The 17191-nt window shown below is 39.2% G+C and overlaps 1 protein-coding gene across 4 annotated transcripts in view; it reads right to left on the reverse strand.

Annotated features, from left to right (window-relative positions):
- Nucleotides 1-2383: 2383 nt before the first annotated feature.
- Nucleotides 2384-17191, reverse strand: part of LOC131242881 (probable protein arginine N-methyltransferase 6) — a 47796-nt gene continuing 32988 nt past the window's right edge. For 2 of the 4 annotated variants that reach the window (XM_058241830.1, XM_058241829.1), the window contains 8 exons: nucleotides 12605-12673; nucleotides 12337-12414; nucleotides 10850-10928; nucleotides 10217-10311; nucleotides 8393-8477; nucleotides 3819-4018; nucleotides 3148-3266; nucleotides 2384-3035 (listed from right to left, as the gene is read on the reverse strand). In XM_058241830.1, the coding sequence (XP_058097813.1) occupies nucleotides 2993-3035; nucleotides 3148-3266; nucleotides 3819-4018; nucleotides 8393-8477; nucleotides 10217-10311; nucleotides 10850-10928; nucleotides 12337-12414; nucleotides 12605-12673 (768 nt within the window). In that variant the 3' untranslated portion in view covers nucleotides 2384-2992. The remainder of the gene's footprint in view (nucleotides 3036-3147; nucleotides 3267-3818; nucleotides 4019-8392; nucleotides 8478-10216; nucleotides 10312-10849; nucleotides 10929-12336; nucleotides 12415-12604; nucleotides 12674-17191) is intronic. The other 2 variants (XM_058241831.1, XM_058241832.1) reach the window with 2 other exon arrangements.

Below are 17191 nucleotides of genomic sequence, written 5' to 3' on the forward strand. Positions count from 1 at the left end.
AGCCAACTGTAACAAGTGAGATTCTTCATTTATTATTTCTGATTTGCTGTCTTAGTTTTTCCTCTATATACTTCGAATCAACGGCCCATATAGTAAAAAGCTATGTGCAGCCTAACGCAATGCGTCTGTAACAACCATTCTATATATATTTATTGCAGCCGCACATAAAATAGTAAGATGGGGACGTCTACGGTTAAAACCACCTGTCGGCTCTCTTTATCTCAACGTGTTGTGGTCCCCACTTAGCCACACCCTTTCCATCGAATCTCTTTCTCAATCTCTCCCTTCCTCTCTTCATTTGAATCACATGTGCCATACTCTGGCTAATATACTAACAAAATTGTATATGAGGATTTGATCACGTACAATGATAGCTGGTTAACCTAACCACACTATAATGCTTTTTCCCACCCACGTGTCACATGTAGGACATCGGAGCAATACAAAAGGTGACTCGGATTGCGTAGTGTAGAACGCAGGACGGATCGTTAATTTGTACGGTGTACTCCTGAAAAAGCTCTGTTACCCATCATGATGTATGTTTTTTATCCACGCCGTCCATCCATTTTGCCAGGTCATTTTAAGACATGAGTCTAAAAATGAGGTAGATCCAAAGCTTATGTGGTCATCAGCGTTAAAAACTTGTTAAGATGCACTGTAATATTTATTTGCCATCCTGAATAGGTCACACAGACCATTCCGTGAATGAAGGGAAACGACATCAGATTGATCCAAAACTTGTTAAAACGCATGCATCATGGTGGGGCTCACAGCATTTCCAGTATCGTGTTGGTTACCATCGCAGTCATCATGATCAGTGGATCGCAGATTATCTGAGGTAAACATACGTGTGTGGGCTCATGAATAGGTTAGGCCCATAAGATAATCAAGGTGGCTATTCATGGACCCGATGGTTGAGAAGTAGCATCAGGACGTAGATTTCCACGTTTTATCGGGTCCATCGAAATACATTGGTGCACGTTAATAAGACAAGATCAACAAAAGCTGATAGATTTTTATTTTTATTTTTATTTTTATTTTATTTTAAAGGGTGAGAGTGCGTATGTCACCCAAGGAAAGGAGTTTAATGCTTCAATTATTGAGGAATGATTAAACAGAAAAGTGGCACTTATTAACTGATAATAATACTTTAATAATCTCTCTCTCTCTCTCTCTCTCTCTCTCTCTCTCTCTCTCTGCATAAATGGACGGATGAAATCTATTATTAGGCATGTTTTCCACAAACAATCTTGACCACCCATGTTATGGGCTATTGATCAGCTTGTTAGAACCGTTTGATCTGCCTGACTTTTAAATGGTGATCTATGATGTGCATGCTGGATCTAATACATGGCGAACCATCCACTCAACAAAATGCAAATCATAGAACTTTTTAAGTTATTGAATGGGCTTTGAAAGTGAGTGGATCGTCTCTCGCTTTTCTGTTTTTCAAAATCAATTGGATTCAGGTGTCATTAGAACTGCATAAATTAACTGTTTAAGGTTGGATTCTAAGAATCCCGTTTCACTGATGGTGTTCAAATAATAAATTAAAATCAATAAATTAACTTATCATGCCTTCAAAAAGGCATCAATAAAATATCTTAATAAAACAAAACAACAGAAAAATAGAGAGATAATAAAGGGAAAGACAAACAGTTCCTGGGCTGTGGGTTGAAAAATACTGACTAGATCTGGTGGTACCCATGGTGGCCTGCAAATCTACCATTAAATCTGAAAACTCTGTCGCCATATGGAGGCTTCCAATCAACTCCCACAAACCAAAAAACCATTTTCTTTCTTTTGAAAGCATCTAAATTATTCATGGCTGTTTAGAAATTTAAAAATAAAATAAAATAAAATTTTGAAAGCATCCTGAATTATTCACGATTGTTTTTCTCCTCCTTTTGCAAGAAAATACCAACTTCTTGTAATAAAATTGGTTGGAGTAATTACATATCCAAACACATGTCCAGGAAATGGGTACAAATGATCGAACTCATTTCTCCATCAAGATGTCATTTAGGCTGTGTTTGGATGCACAACTGAATGAATTATAAAGATATGCTTCAACCATGCGGGAATCACGAGTGTATAACGGCATTTATGCATTCACAACATTTAAGTAGAGCATAGATTGCAGTTAAATTCACTGAAGACCAACTTCAAAGTAATCCAATTTTGCAAGATGGAATTCAGTCCCTCAGATGTGAATACTAAGAAAGCCAACTATGATTAGATCATTTCATCCTACTAATCGTTGGAATTCATATCAATAGTGCATCCAAACACACCCTTTTCGACCATTGCAGCTGACAGTGTATCATATGAGAAATACCAAGCACCAAATGCAAGTATATATTTGAATAATGAGCCAAAGACATCAGCAAAGGAAAAAAGTTAAATAGAATAGCCTGAAAAAAGTCTTACCTCTGAGATGACATTGTCCAAGAAACAAGCACCAAAGGCATGCTTTGATTCAAAACATTCATAACATCCTTTGTTTGGAGTGTCTCTTCTTAAATGAGCACCAAAGGCATGCTTTGATTCAAAACATTCATAACATCCTTGTTTTGAGAGTGTCTTCTCGGAATTTCTGCAAGATAACTTCATGAATCAATACATGACATGGAGCATGGCTGCATTTGAACAGCAATGGCTTGCCGCAGAAATCACATAGAGCACAACAACATCGAATGAGGGTAGGATGGTCTCAAGCATCCGCCGCATTCCCATGGGAACAGAAAATGGGATCCGATATGAAGTCCAGATATCTCCATTTTGAGGCAAACTGCCTAGTAAAAGCAGCTGGAAGGCGAACGAAATCCCAGTCGGATGAACCTTCCTGGCATTTATTGTGGCAGAAATCTGCCAGCAAAATCTGACTGAGAAGACCCATCTGTTGGATGAATGTCCAAGGAAATCTACAACATGGTTTTCGCCTCTTCAATTTGCAGCAGCAGAATCCTCCAATGAGGAGTGCAAAATCAAATCATCGCATCACAGACTCTTTTACGAAACATCGGCCACCAGAACTGCAAAAGCAAAAGCAAAAGCTCAAGATGAAGAAACCACCAAAGTTGCTACAGTGTAATGGGATGAGTGATGCTTAAGTTCATATAATGTCCAATAAATGTCAAAACTCACGCATATTCAAGGTGAATATTCAAGAATCGTGAGTTCTCCTTGCTCTGCGATAATGTTATAGAGCCTTCAATGACTTGGTCTTGCTTCACCTCTATCGGGTCGTAGAAGTAGATCAATGTCTGGAAATAAGGATATCATTAGCATATAACGAAAACCAGCTAAACAACACTCACATTGCAAGTTTTGTGTAGTCAGGACCAAAGAATAAAGATAAGATTACGGCTTGCATTCACCACCATTTTCTAAATGTTGGTGGCTGGTAACTCATCCACCGCATGTGGCATACATGTAATTCAATCCAGGTCGTCTCAATTGTGGGGTACATTGGTGATGGAGCACAGCCCAAAAACCACAGCAACTAAATGATCCTAGCCATTCAATTGATAGGCATCAAATGGCAAGCTTTAAAAAAAAACCAAAAAAGTGGCCAGATGTCCAAATTCAACAGGCACTTGAGAAGGTTAAGGGTGTCTAACCTCTTTGATTTTGGACCATGATTGATCAGAGGCCATGATAGAGACAATCTCAATTGCATTACACATGCCACGTCTATGCAGACTCAGAATGCAATCATGTTAATTGGTTCAGCCAAGATCCAAGTTCCAAACCAAAGTCGGAACACAAGCAGGTATGCCAACCATTAGACATATAAATAAGATAATGAGAAATACCTGTTGCCAATGTGTTGGAGCATCCTCAGGTGCAGTGGACAGTACAAGTGCATCATCGGATTTTGGTTTTTTCCTTTGATTAAAACCATGCGAATTTGATGCAATATTGCCTGGTGTGGATTGTGAATAGTTATTGGTTAGAAAATTGGCAGGTCCACTGAACTCAACATCAAACCAGAATGCAAACCCATGAAGAGGGGCTGCAAGAAAGAGAATAGTAGATGGGAGTCAGTATGGAAATTTATTTAATATGGCAAATACAATTAAGTTGGGCCTCAAGACCATCAAATCACTAATGGAGAAAACTCCAATTAATAAGGAGAGCCTGTCAAGATTGGGATATAAGTATTTTTTATAGGCATTGCACAAATATGCTGCTTTGACTCCAGGGAGTATCAGATTTGACCCAGACGAGAACTCAGTTATTTTCCACAAATGTGCATGGACTCGTGTAGATGAAAGCAGAGGTCAACCTGCAGCGACATGTTTGATGCAATCAGATCCCATAGAGAAAGGTTCCTCACTGCATGCTACAGTAGCATGCTATAGTTACTCTCAGCATTATTTATCTCTGAGTCCCAGTATACTTTTGGAATTCTATTTTGAGTTAGTTTATTTTATTTTTTCTAAAGAACAATTTGTTATTAGTAGTTGGATATATTAGGAGCGGGTTTTCACCAGTTAAGAGATAATTTGGGACCAACTCGGAAACCTATGTAATTCAGTCTAGAAATAGGGTAGTAGGTCATGAATATGAAGAAGATTCTATGGTTTCAAGAAATACGAAATTATTTTCTTTGAATTTCATGCAACGGAATTTTTCTACGAGAGGTGAGATGCCTTAGAAACCATCATTGTGACTCTGCCAGCATTGTGTGAAGCAACTCCACATATATCTTTCTGTTTGTAATCTGTATGCTTCCAATCTAGTATGCAGATTTCACTATGTGCAATTAGTTTCAGTCTCTTTGATTCTATTTGCATTACATGTGCACATATGGACTTCCCTTCGTATAGACTATCCTTGCCCTCTCCATATTTTGCCTTCTACAAGTTTGCCTGGCAAATCCATTCTCCATGAATATGGAAGTTCCAGAAACTTTGAAACCATGGGTTAGTGAGGCAAAATACGAGAGATTGTCCAAGAAGGATTTGAGGCACAGCTACCCTGTCTGACACTAGAGTGCAATCAATGCCAATGATTGACAATCAAGGTATTCTATAACGGTAACGGTGGCCATAACAGCCGCCACCATTACCATTATGATACGGGGTGTAACGGTCGTTACGGTGGCCATAACGGTTGTTATGGTCTCTTTTTTGTTTTTTATTGAAAAAAATTCATAAAACCTGTATCGGCCCCATAATGGACTGTTACGGAGAGGTATGACCTTTAACCTTTACGACCCCGTAACATGTAATGGTTGCCACCGTTACGTTTACGTAATGGCCTTTATAGCACATCATGCTGATAATGTAAATGCCTCCTTTACACACTTTGCATAACCTTACTACGTAGAAATTGATGATTCACCAAAGATCCAATTCCAAGTGCCCCTTCACTAGATTCAGTACATCAGTATAAAATAGGAGAGCACCATAGTTCAAAAACTCAAAAACTCGACTTGATGTTTAGTCGGGTTGTGTTGACTCGAAGACTCGAACAAGTCTTTACTTGACTCGACTCGATATTTAATAATTAAATTAATGTTATTTATAAATACATTAAATAATTATACATAGTAAAAATATAAAAATAGTGAAAGAAGATGCATGATTGTGAGGTATAGGGACATTGCTTCTCTAACAGACACAAAGGAGGGAGCTGGAGCCAGATTTTTCTTAATGATCTTGATATGGGCTGATCTGAGCTCCCACCTTGATTCCGTTGCCGGGTCGAAGTACAAAACTTCTCTGATGCAAGACCTGAGGGCTAGGAGAAATTTGTGATTCCATAGCTCTATCGGGATGTCGAAGAAGAGAAACCAGAAATCATTGGAACCAAAGGGGAAGAAGTTCTCCCATTTTCTGATGGGGGTCGCGAGGTTGTCCTGGTGAAGAGCTCCAGCCATTAGGATGAGATCCAGGCTAGCACTCGGTTGCATATTGAGGAGGAACTCCATCTCCAAGAGAGGTTTGAGGCCAGAAGATCAGACAAAAAGGTTGCACCTGGTGCTCAGCCATTGTTGAATGTCAAAGAGGAATCCATTGGGAGAAATTTGTATGACTAGGTTGTGCGCGAAAGTGGGCTTCCATTCGGCAATCATAGAATAATCAACGGAGATAATCGGACCTTCGTCGGAAAAGGAGGTGTGTTCCGGGCGGAGTGAGACAAGGAAGGGTAATGGCCTTGGGGGGCAAGAGGAGGTGGTGATGCCATTCACAGAACCGCGTTCTTGAAAGAACGGCCTACTGAAGTCGAAGCCTTCCTACGACAAAGAGGCTAGGAGATCGGAGAGGAGTCCCCCTGATCCAGTCAAGGCCCAAACCGAGCATTCTGAACCGCAATGTGATGATCGTTGAACCCCGCATTATGAAGGGAGGTGATCGCCGAAGAGGCATCTTCCGAAGAGCCCATGCGAATAAACGCAAACCCCCCTTTTCTTTGCGGCAGAACAATTTCTTTGATTTCCCCATTTTTTTGAAAGATGCGATTTAACATGTATTCGTCCCAATCAATAGGGATTTTGAAGACAAATAGTGTAGGGAAAGCAACAAATATCAAGGCTAGGGATTTCTTCTAGGGTCAAACAGCTTCCTTAGGTCTCCTTCTATTGACGATTGTCCACCCATCTTCCTTCCTCTCTTCTCCCGAGATGGTAGTCGTAGATGTGGTCAGAGCTTTACCGAGGATCCCTCCATGACCACCATAACAAATGGAGAGAGCTTCTCTCTATGGGTTTTCTGGAGTCTGGAGGAGGACGAGGCACAAGCTCGTCCTCCTGGTTATAGAATTCCATATGCCATTCTCCCGATTCTCTATTCATAATCACCAATCTGCAGCCCAAAGGGTTGTCAAGGAGACCTTATCAAATTCCCTCAGCCGGCCTTCTGCTTCTAGCCAACAATCTTGGTCTTCTCTGCCGAGGGACGGGAAAACCATGTCTTGCGTGACAGTCTTGTCCACAATCCGAGTCAACACCTACCGGAACACATCTTTGTGTCGCGTGTTTCTTCCAAGTTTGGATTTGCTAGGGCTCACTTCAACTAGAGAGCCACTTTCAGAAGTTTTCAATCCTCCATAGATGGACAGAATCAGAAGCATCCCTCCCTTTCTACCCCTTGCGGATTTCGAATGTCTAATCTCTAATTGGAATCATATAAGGTGGGTTCGTTTGAACATGCGTACTAAAAGTTGGATGGATGAAAACGTCCCTATTATCTCTTAAAGACCTGCTGAATTTTGGCTCCGCCTTTGCTTTCAGGTGATCCTCCTTCCTTAGGGTCAGTTTTGCTTTTGATCAATGCATGCAGTGATCACTTTTGTATTGGTTCTCCACAAATATCACGTCCCCCATTCCCCACTTAATAACTTGGAGCCATGGAAAGGAAGATTCTTCTGACCACTTTAAGATTCAAGCATAAGGGGGAGTCTTTTAACCACTGAAATCCACTGGGACCATCAAAGACATTCCCATCCACTCCCACAACATTGAATACCTCACTTTCCACAGGTCTCAATCTTGGACCCTTAATTTCTTCAAGTTACAGGGGATTCAAGGACATCTTTCTTTCTTCTTCTTCCTTTTTCCTGATGAATAAGGGGACTGAATTGATAGAAGGAAAAAAAAAAAAACAAAAAAAAAAACAAATAGAGAACCACAGGATACCTGCTAGAATGAAGTAAACTTGGTTGAGTTAGTTTGAACCAGCAAAATGACTGTACATTTCATGCCTTTATTTCAAATATGATTACCCCTCATGACTACCAAAACTGCCCTCATATTGGGCTACAAATCTTACTAACTATAAATTTCTCAAGGAAAAAGGGGATAAATTAATGTATAAACCATTAAAGAAGGATCTAAGAATCCTCTGTAATGCAAATTAATGGAGGAAAAATTAGCAAACTATGGTTGATGTTGAGTTTAGAAACAACATAAAATGAGATGCCTCTCCAAATCAATCAGATTAAAAGCAACAATTTCCAAGAAGTAACAATTTAAACAAAATACTAGGGCCCATCAGGGTATAGAATATACCCCAAAAACCACATTCACGGATGATGTTAATTGTCCAATTATTGGCCATCATATTGACGAATAAAAGAAAATGGTAAGTAGTCTAAATTCAACAGGGAAAATCAAACGGCTAAGATAATCTGGTTAGTGTGATTTTTGGCATATGCTTCATCCACTTTGGGGCCCGCAATTTGGATGATCTAGATTGCCATGCATGTGTGACGTGTACAGTGGATGAGTTGCCACATTTAGTGAGGTGTGGCATATGCACATCATATTCTGACTAGAATCGCAAATCAAAGTTTGCATGAGATATTTTTAAGCTGTATCAGCTCTAAATTGTGATCAAGCGGCTGCACAAGTAAGAACTACACTTGAAGACGTATGTTTTACCTTGCATCATAGATGCAAATTTATATTTCCTAGTAACAGATTCAAGCTCCTGAATCGTGACCGTATAGCAATCCACATGCTTCACCTGTTCACAATACCCAAACACTTAATCGATTCTCAAAAGCCTTTACAAACACGGGTAAATAGATAGTAGAAGTCTAAACAATTCTTTTAGCACATAAAATTTATAACTATGAATTGAACCTTCTATAGCAGCACGCATTTCATAATGCATGTCCTAATTTCCTTTCTTTTCTTCTGTTCTCGTCATGCATAAAGATCACAATCTTGAGCATTTAAATTTGAAAGACCTTAAAAGAGGTACAACTGATTTGGAAAAAAACGGCTGCAAGTTTTTGGAGCAAAAAGTAAACCTCAAGTGCACCCATTTCAGAAGCACTAACAGATCCATCAAGGTAACTTAATGGAATTCCTAAAAGGAGTGTTGAAAATGATCAGAAGTTCACCGATGCTGAAGGAGACGTAAGGTTGGAGATACTTGCTGACAACGAGTCATAAAAGATTAGTAAATGGATAAGCTTGTTACGGGTCTTATCTGGTGGCATAGTGTGACATCATAACGCAACTTTAAACTGGACAATATTAGCAGTAAGATGTTTCCTGGTGGGAGTCGAAGGCGACAAGATATGCAAAATCAGACAACATGACTTCTCCTAGGATGATTAGTCTTAGATATTCTTTGTTTATTGCTTACGAGGTGTACCTTCATCATTTAAAGTTTGTCACTTGTGGAAGGATAATTCTGTCCCTTTTATCTGTCTTTTTGAACATTTGGTATGTGATATTCTCTTGCATATCTGCCATGTAAATGATGGGAAATGATGGTTTCTCTGGGAACCCTCAAGTTAAAGGTCTAAAACTCAAACGAGTACTCTAACTAGTCAACTTGATGTAGGCCCACGGCCCACCATCGGGCCCAGCATGTGATGATTTTGGGCTCTTTTTTTTTGGTAAGATTTGGGGCCTAAACATCAGAGGCCGCATTTACCATTGGTGGAAGATAAGAGGGGTGATGTGGAAGATATGATGGAAGAATTGGGGGTAATTAGTAGATTTGTTTTTGCCATTTTAGGCCAGACCTTTTGGTGGGATTGCCATTATCTTATATAAATTATAGATTGATTTGAAATCAATCTAATAGTTGGGGGATCTTTTTAAAGATTCATGGGGGCTATTTTTAGGGTCAATAACAAGGTGTGGTTTACGAGTAGGAGGTAGGGCATTCAAGAGTAGTGAGTTTTTTTATAGTATTGTAAGAGAAAAAGTTTGAATATCAGTTATTTCTCCATCTCTACTCAAATATTTCTTGTGAGTGTATACATGTTCATTTCTTTGAGATTCAGGTGTTGAGATCTCAATAACTAGATAAATAGATTGCACACCACAACTCAAAATTGATAAAGGATTGGTCAAGTTAAGACAGAAAATAGGTTTCAAAAAAGCCCTAGAAAATTAGATTGAGGCACTTGAAAAACTCAGAAGAAAAAAAAAAAAAAAGAGAAGCAAACATCAAAATCAAGTACTAGGTTCTTAAAAAACCTATTCAAGAAACACAGGGGGGGACACTATCAATTACTCCTGGAACTGAAAAAATGAAGTACGACATATCCTTTATAAATTAGAAATTTTGACTGAGTTTCAAGTCAGCCTGGACTATGCTATCTCTGGGAGGCCAAGTTCTGAATGATGTTAACCACTAGCATAGAAGGTCATGGTGTTATAAGTGAATATGCAACATGAGAAAATTGAAACAGAGGATAGTCACATCTCAGAAGCCATCAGAATGAAATAGCAAGAACTCACCGCACATGGCCATGTCAAAACATTCTCACCCGATATTGTCTCCACAGAAGGCTCTTCAAACGCACACTGTTTCGCTAGTGGCAACATAGCAGACACTGCAGCCATCAACAATAGAAATGTTGTCATGCTAAGAAATAATTAAACAAACTCTGAAGTTCCAGAAGTGTTCTCCAAACTCCACTGGCATGCCATGCAGTGATGGACTTAAGTAGCAGTTTTGGGGTAAGAATCACCCAGGAACCAAAACTGGTATGACTTGCCCTAACTCACTCCAACTCAATCAGCGTCAGTCCCATTTTGTCCCATACCAGTGTGCGACACGTTTCGTTTCAGACCACAGCCACTATGACTCGGACGATAACGAGTCATATCTTATGATTTTTTGAACCATGTATGAAATGTTAAGCAGTTAAAAGAGAATAGTTTACTGTTTTCATAGACTTGGAACTACTACTACCTAGGCCTTTATGCATGATCCAATTTAAATAGACCCATTCATCCAATTTACAGATATTAATTGGAATATTCAGCAAACATTATGTTATGATGCAGAACCCACTGAGACGTCATAACACTCGATCATGTCACAGTATGAGAAGTTATATTCAAGAAGATCGGAAGATGAGTACTTACTATCAATCCCATAAACATTACGCCAAAAATCAATGCTTTCACTGTATCTCTCAGAATTTGTAACTGGTGCCATGAACAACTGCAATAGAAAAAGAAAATGAATGTTAGCACTGAGAGTTTATGTTAGCTTCAAAGAGCTGTATGAATCAGATAACACCAAACAAAGGAACTCAAACTGCTTTTTTTTTTTCTTGGAAAGTCGTGGTATTACTAAATATATATACATTTTGAAATGTTTGGTATGATAAAACATAGAGATTTACATGTTTACTTGAGAAAGAAAATATATAGCATCATAGTTAACATGTCAGACAATATGGTTATTCTATGGATGTTATAGGAACTTTTTCCATGGCAGTGATAGCTTTATTAGCATAAAAACAAAAAGCGATAGACAAAAGCAAATGTAAAGAACAGCCGATGGAACCACTCGGCCTTCAGCATTAGAGTCCAGTACTTGTTAGGCCCCCTCAATACATGAGGAAGAAACACATTCAAAATGCAAGAGATTAAAAATCTCAGCAACAATAAAAGGGAGCCTTTAAGGTTCAGGTCTGGAAGAACTAAGAAGACACCCAATTAATACTTGATGTAGCTCATAGAGGATTGAATCATTAATTCCAAATGATTCTGAACATAGTAGACACCATAGGACCCAATATGGGATTTCACTATAATTGTGTCGCAGTGTTAGTTTCTGAAAGAGGAAAAACTTGGGAGGAACATGAGAGTGGCAGATTCATATAGTCCGGGGTTTAGGAGAACCTAGAAATCCATGACCATCATCATCAAAGAAGTCCAGGTAAAAATACTCAAAGACAAGAACAATGCATTTTTTATTTTTTATTTTTAAAAGGAAAATTGTTTTCAGCCAATGAGCGTATCCATCAAAAGCTTGCTATTTAAAGGAATTTCTATACCACAAATGCCCAAAGATAATTAACCATGGGCATGTCTCGATGTGCCCCAAATCACTATAATATCAGATATTTCAGCAGAATGAACAGTATTTGTTCCACTGGGATGTAATGAATTTTGGGTGGAAAAGCATCCTGTCAGCATTACTTTTTTATAACAACCAAATGAAACCTAAATTTCGAGAAAAGTTGAGCTTGATAGAGTCATGGTAATACTTCTCAAAAGACAATATACAAAAATGATAGAGACGTGATAATTATGGTAGGTTATGGAAGAGGAGGTGGGCTTGAAGAGGGAGCAATGCCTAGGACTGTTTCTAGACACTTAAGGTCTGATCTGCAGTGCAAACAGGTGAACCTGTTTGTGGTCATTGATTGATTTTATGTGGCAGTGCAGCACCCAATTATAGATTAAAAGCTGCTTGTTCTTCCAGTTCACTGCTAACAGGCAACAAGTATTGACACATACAGACGAATGAGGACACGCTAAACTTGGTTGCCCATCTGATGCAAAAAAATAAATAACGATGGTGTGCATGCATTGAAGTGGTTCTTTGAAATGAATGCTACCGTGGCATGTGAAGGAAGGATAAGTCCTCCGGGCTTGAGCCAGCGATCCCTAGCAGTAACTACACTGCCCAGCATGCTCTGCAGCCAAAAGGAAAATGAACTGCAGGTTTAAGTTGCACGTGTTAACCTGGATAACTCAAGAAAACGAGACTTTGAGCAGGCCAAATAAAGAACACCAAACTGATGCCACAAAGAGATTCTGTATCTTCATCTGGGTTTGACAATAACATTTTATGTCAACCATAAACATGAAGAACAGATAAATCACCTCATACAGAAGCATGTAACCCATCCATTCCGAAATTATGACATCAACCTCCTCCTCGATGTCGACATCCTGCATTGATCAATTTCAGAACAAGGAATGGCACTGCATAAAACAATAAGCAATGTAGCATGCCACATAACAGGTGGAGAAGCAATGTCCAAAACACAAAAGGATGCCCTTTTTTGTAGGGAAATTTTTTTATTAAAAGGACAAACAGAACGCCAAGAAATAGGGAACAAACTCCCAATACAAATAGCCAATCGGGTAGTCCTCTCTGCAAATGTACACCATTCAGTGCCTGCTCTGTAAATGTGGAATCTACAGTACAATGAAAGACTCCTCAAAAGTCTATATAATGATCTCTCCTTGGGATCTCAAGGAAACGAACGACATTGCCATTGAGTGGCTTATTACTGAAAATCCCAAAGTCTAAGCACTATAAACCACAGATCTAAATAGCAGTTTCAGAGTGTCACTCGCCTGGTTACTGAAACCGAACGAGTTTCAGTGTCACTCGCCTGGTTACTGAAACTGAACGACTTGCCCTGACTCGTTACAAATCAGTTTGTTTTGTTGGGCTTTGGTCCCATTTTGGGCTCGTGACTCATTTCATTGTGGACTGGAACTGGTACAATGGACAATATTTTAAACCATGCCATCCACCAGCCAAATATTATGATTTGCAACTAGAATCTCCAACAACAAAATCTTGCATTTACCCTTCTTTTTCTTTCTTTCTTTCTTTCTTTTTTTTTTCTTTTCTTTTTTTTTTTTTTGAAAGGCCAAGATCTTGCCTTTTCTGATTCCAGAAAAACAGTGAATGATGACTGACAGCAAGAAAAGGAAAAAAAGGTATTACACAAAAGAAATTTAAAGCTAATTTGCCGACAATATAGTACATGAATACACATTGATAGATATAATATGTAGGGAAAGGATCCAATCGACTAGTTGTAGAACAGGCTTAAGGTAGAACTAGTTGCCTTGGATACATGGGAATGGACGAAATCTTAAACCATGCCATCCACCAGCCAAATATTATGTTTTGCAACTAGAATCTCCAACAACAAGATCTTGCATTTACCCTTCTTCTTCTTCTTTTTTCTTTCTTTCTTTTTCTGGAAAGGCCAAGATCTTGCCTTTACTGATTCCAGAAAAACACAGAATGGTGATTGACAACAAGGAAAATAAATAAATAATAATAATAATAATAATAATAATAATATATATATATAGTTACACAAATGAAATTTAAAGCTAAATTACCGAAAATATAGTACATGAATACACATTGGTAGATATAATATGCAGGAAAAGGATCTAATCAACTGGTTGTATAACAGGCATAACGCAGAACTAGTTGCTTTGGACACATGGGACAGTCCATGCATTGATTGGACTGTCCATTCATTCCATCAAACTGTTGTCCTGCAATGATGCAAGTATGCCACCAGTTGAATGATCCAGAGGACCTGACCATCTTATCAATAAGATGCACAAATGGATGGTCAAGATCAGGCAGAAAATAGGCCCAATGATCAACTTGAGACATCTTTATGATAGGCCCCACTTTGGTCGGGTGATGCTATCCATTAGATCTATGACTTGTACAATGAATGGTTATAACAAAAATCGTTGCATTTAAAAGGTCTAAATCATCCAAGGGGAGTGATTTTTGCATAGTGGCCTGGCCACAATGATATGGAATGATGGACAGTACAGATCAATGATTGGACTGTCCATCATTCCAAAAAGAACTAGTTTTATCGTAAACCATAGATACAATAACTTGTACTAAATCCTTTCCCTAATATGCATGCAAGAAACTAAGAATCTAGAATATGAAAATTAAGATGATTAGTTGACACATCCATACTATATGCAATGTGAGTAGTGTTCGGCCAAACTTACCCCTCCCACCCTTTCTGCAGTGCATGTAGCTGCACCCCTTCTCTCAGTCTCTCTCCCCTACTCTCCCCACCTGAGCTATCGATCTACCCCCATCCCTAGTCTAGGGACCTAACTTGAGACGAGGAGTCTGATAGTCGGTGTAGATTTCATCGTGCATCACTGTGGACCCCACACGAGTGCCGTGTGTGCACCAGCGAAGGTGAACCCATTGTGCACCGTGTAGCTAATCAAGTCAAATCGGGTTGACCCAACCAAACCCGAAATTAGAAGGCTTCTTCCTTCCTTTTCCATTCCCACCCTCAGGGCATTTAAATGCTCGCCATCCGTTAAGCCTATGGTGGTCCAAGGCAAGTGTCACCAATCAAAACGCTATTGACCTTACGCCTCCACACCCGAAATCAGACGCACAATTCTAGCTCAAACAACGCCGTTTGTATGGTTGTTTTACCAAAAACCCTTATGCACGGTATCTTATCCACAGGATTCAGGGCATCCTAACCCTCAGAGAGAACCTTGCCGTTTCAAGACGTGGCTTGATCTTGGCCATTCAATAGTTTCTAGAAACTCTCCCAGTGCATCACGAGCATCGGTTTTAGGGCGTCCAACAGCTCCTTTCAAAAGGATTGAAGATCTCGCAAGAAAATCTCGTTGTGCACGAGTTATTGTCCATGGCGGAAAATCTCGAAACCCAAGATGTTTTCATGAATACCTAGATGATTGGTGGGTCCCATAATGATCAGTGGACCAATCTGATCCATCCATAATCAATGGACCAAAGGATTAGACCATAGATCAAAAGTTGCCATGATCGGCCACTTCATCTTCTCCGTTCAAGCATGAAACCCATCATCTTAAAAGAAGCCCTATTCTCTAATCTGGTCGGTCCATTTGGTGGGCATAGGACCTACAAGTTCATCCTTGGTGGTTGATTAAAGCCATGCAAGATATTTTGGATAGATCAGGTCCAAATTCAAGGGAATATCATTGTGTTGTACTCGGGTTTAGCTTCAGCTAGGCGTAACTAATCTAGGGACTAGCTAGCTCGAATCCTCTAGAATAAGATTAGTAAGACCTATAAATGTCATCTCTTAGGGCAACCCCATTCCAGAAATAGAAAGTTATAGGGAGAGATGAGCGTCTTTTCCTTGCCACTAGGTGACTCGGACCGAGTTTCGCATTGGGCCGAGTTACTATCCAAAAGTTCCAACAGCTCCTCCTCCACTAACCCTCTCATTTTCAAGAAATCAAAGAGAGATAGTGAGTCCGAGATCGAGTTCGGGAACGTTGTTGCCGGGTTGCATCGTGTCGTCCGAGTCAGGTCTTTGCATTCTTCCAAGTCCAGGCCATGTTTGGCATCCAGAGAAGAAACATAAGAAGAAAGGGAAGAAGCATAGATGGGGAAGCTACGTGGGTTGCTACCGAGTTGGGTATGATGGGTTCGGGTGCAACGACTCACTGAGTTCTAGGATTTCTCGGATTTGTCTGAGTCCAAATGAGCTCCACCTGTCCAAGTTTCCTCTCTGTGAGTAGTTGAGAGAGAGAAAGCAAGGAAGAAAAGAAGGAGAAGAGCAAGAAGAGAGGAGGAATCGAGAGGCGAAGAAGTGAGTCTGACCCGCTGAGTTGACTTGGTTTGACTTAGGGTTGAGTTTGGGCCTGGTCTGCAAATCTTGTCGGTCAAGCTTTTCCAGAACCTAAGTTGGGGTTAATTCATTCCAGTCCCTCAACAACGGGTGTTTGTGGTTCGAGTTTTCGTCAAATCGTGCCCAGGTCGAGGCCGAGTCAACGTGCCTGAATCTCATCGAGTTTGGCCTAATCTAGGGCGTCTTAGTCCAACAGGTTGGGATTCGGGTCGTCTTTGGGCAGTTACTTCAGCAGACTCACTAATTTTTAGGGAAATCATGGATTATAGTCGAGTTCATTCAAAATCGAGTTGACTCAGTTACTCGTTGAGTCCTTCCTGAGTCGAGGCAATCTCTAGGCTGTTTGCAGTCCAGCTTGTGCCGAGGTTTCTTGCTGGAGCTGAGTCTTTTGGTCGTGCTAGTAGGTGGCACGTCACGTTCATGTTGGTTTCATCATCGGGTCGAGTTCGGCCGAGTCCCTGCTGAGTTAAGTTGAGTTGACTCACCCAAATCGGGTTCAAGTTAGGTAAGCCATTTTACTCAATCAAATTTGTTAATTCCACTACTAGTTTTTTTTTTTTTTTGGTTATTAGTTGTTAATATTTTATAATTATTAATCATTAGATATCATTACTCTTATTGATTATTATTCTATTGTAATAATATTTATTAGCAAATATTATCATTGGACATTATTATTATTATTAAATACTAATATCATTATTGTCGTTATTGTTATCATCATTATCATTATCATTAGTTTATGATCGAATATCATTACTAGTTATTACTATTATAATTTTAATATTGGTGGTTATTATAATATTTGTTATTTACTGATTATTTTTATTGATTATTACTAGGTTATTATTGTATTAATTATTAGTACTAATTACTAGTATTAATTATTATTGTTATTATTTTTAATATTATTAGTTATTATTATATTAATTTTTTTGTAATTATTAATATCATTAATATTATTATTAATTGTTACATCAATTTGAATTCAAATCCTAAAATCTAAGCCTAGACCTAGACTTTAGGATGAAACCCC

The sequence above is a fragment of the Magnolia sinica genome, chromosome 4 (assembly GCF_029962835.1).
Source record: "Magnolia sinica isolate HGM2019 chromosome 4, MsV1, whole genome shotgun sequence".
Classification (NCBI taxonomy): Eukaryota; Viridiplantae; Streptophyta; class Magnoliopsida; order Magnoliales; family Magnoliaceae; genus Magnolia; species Magnolia sinica.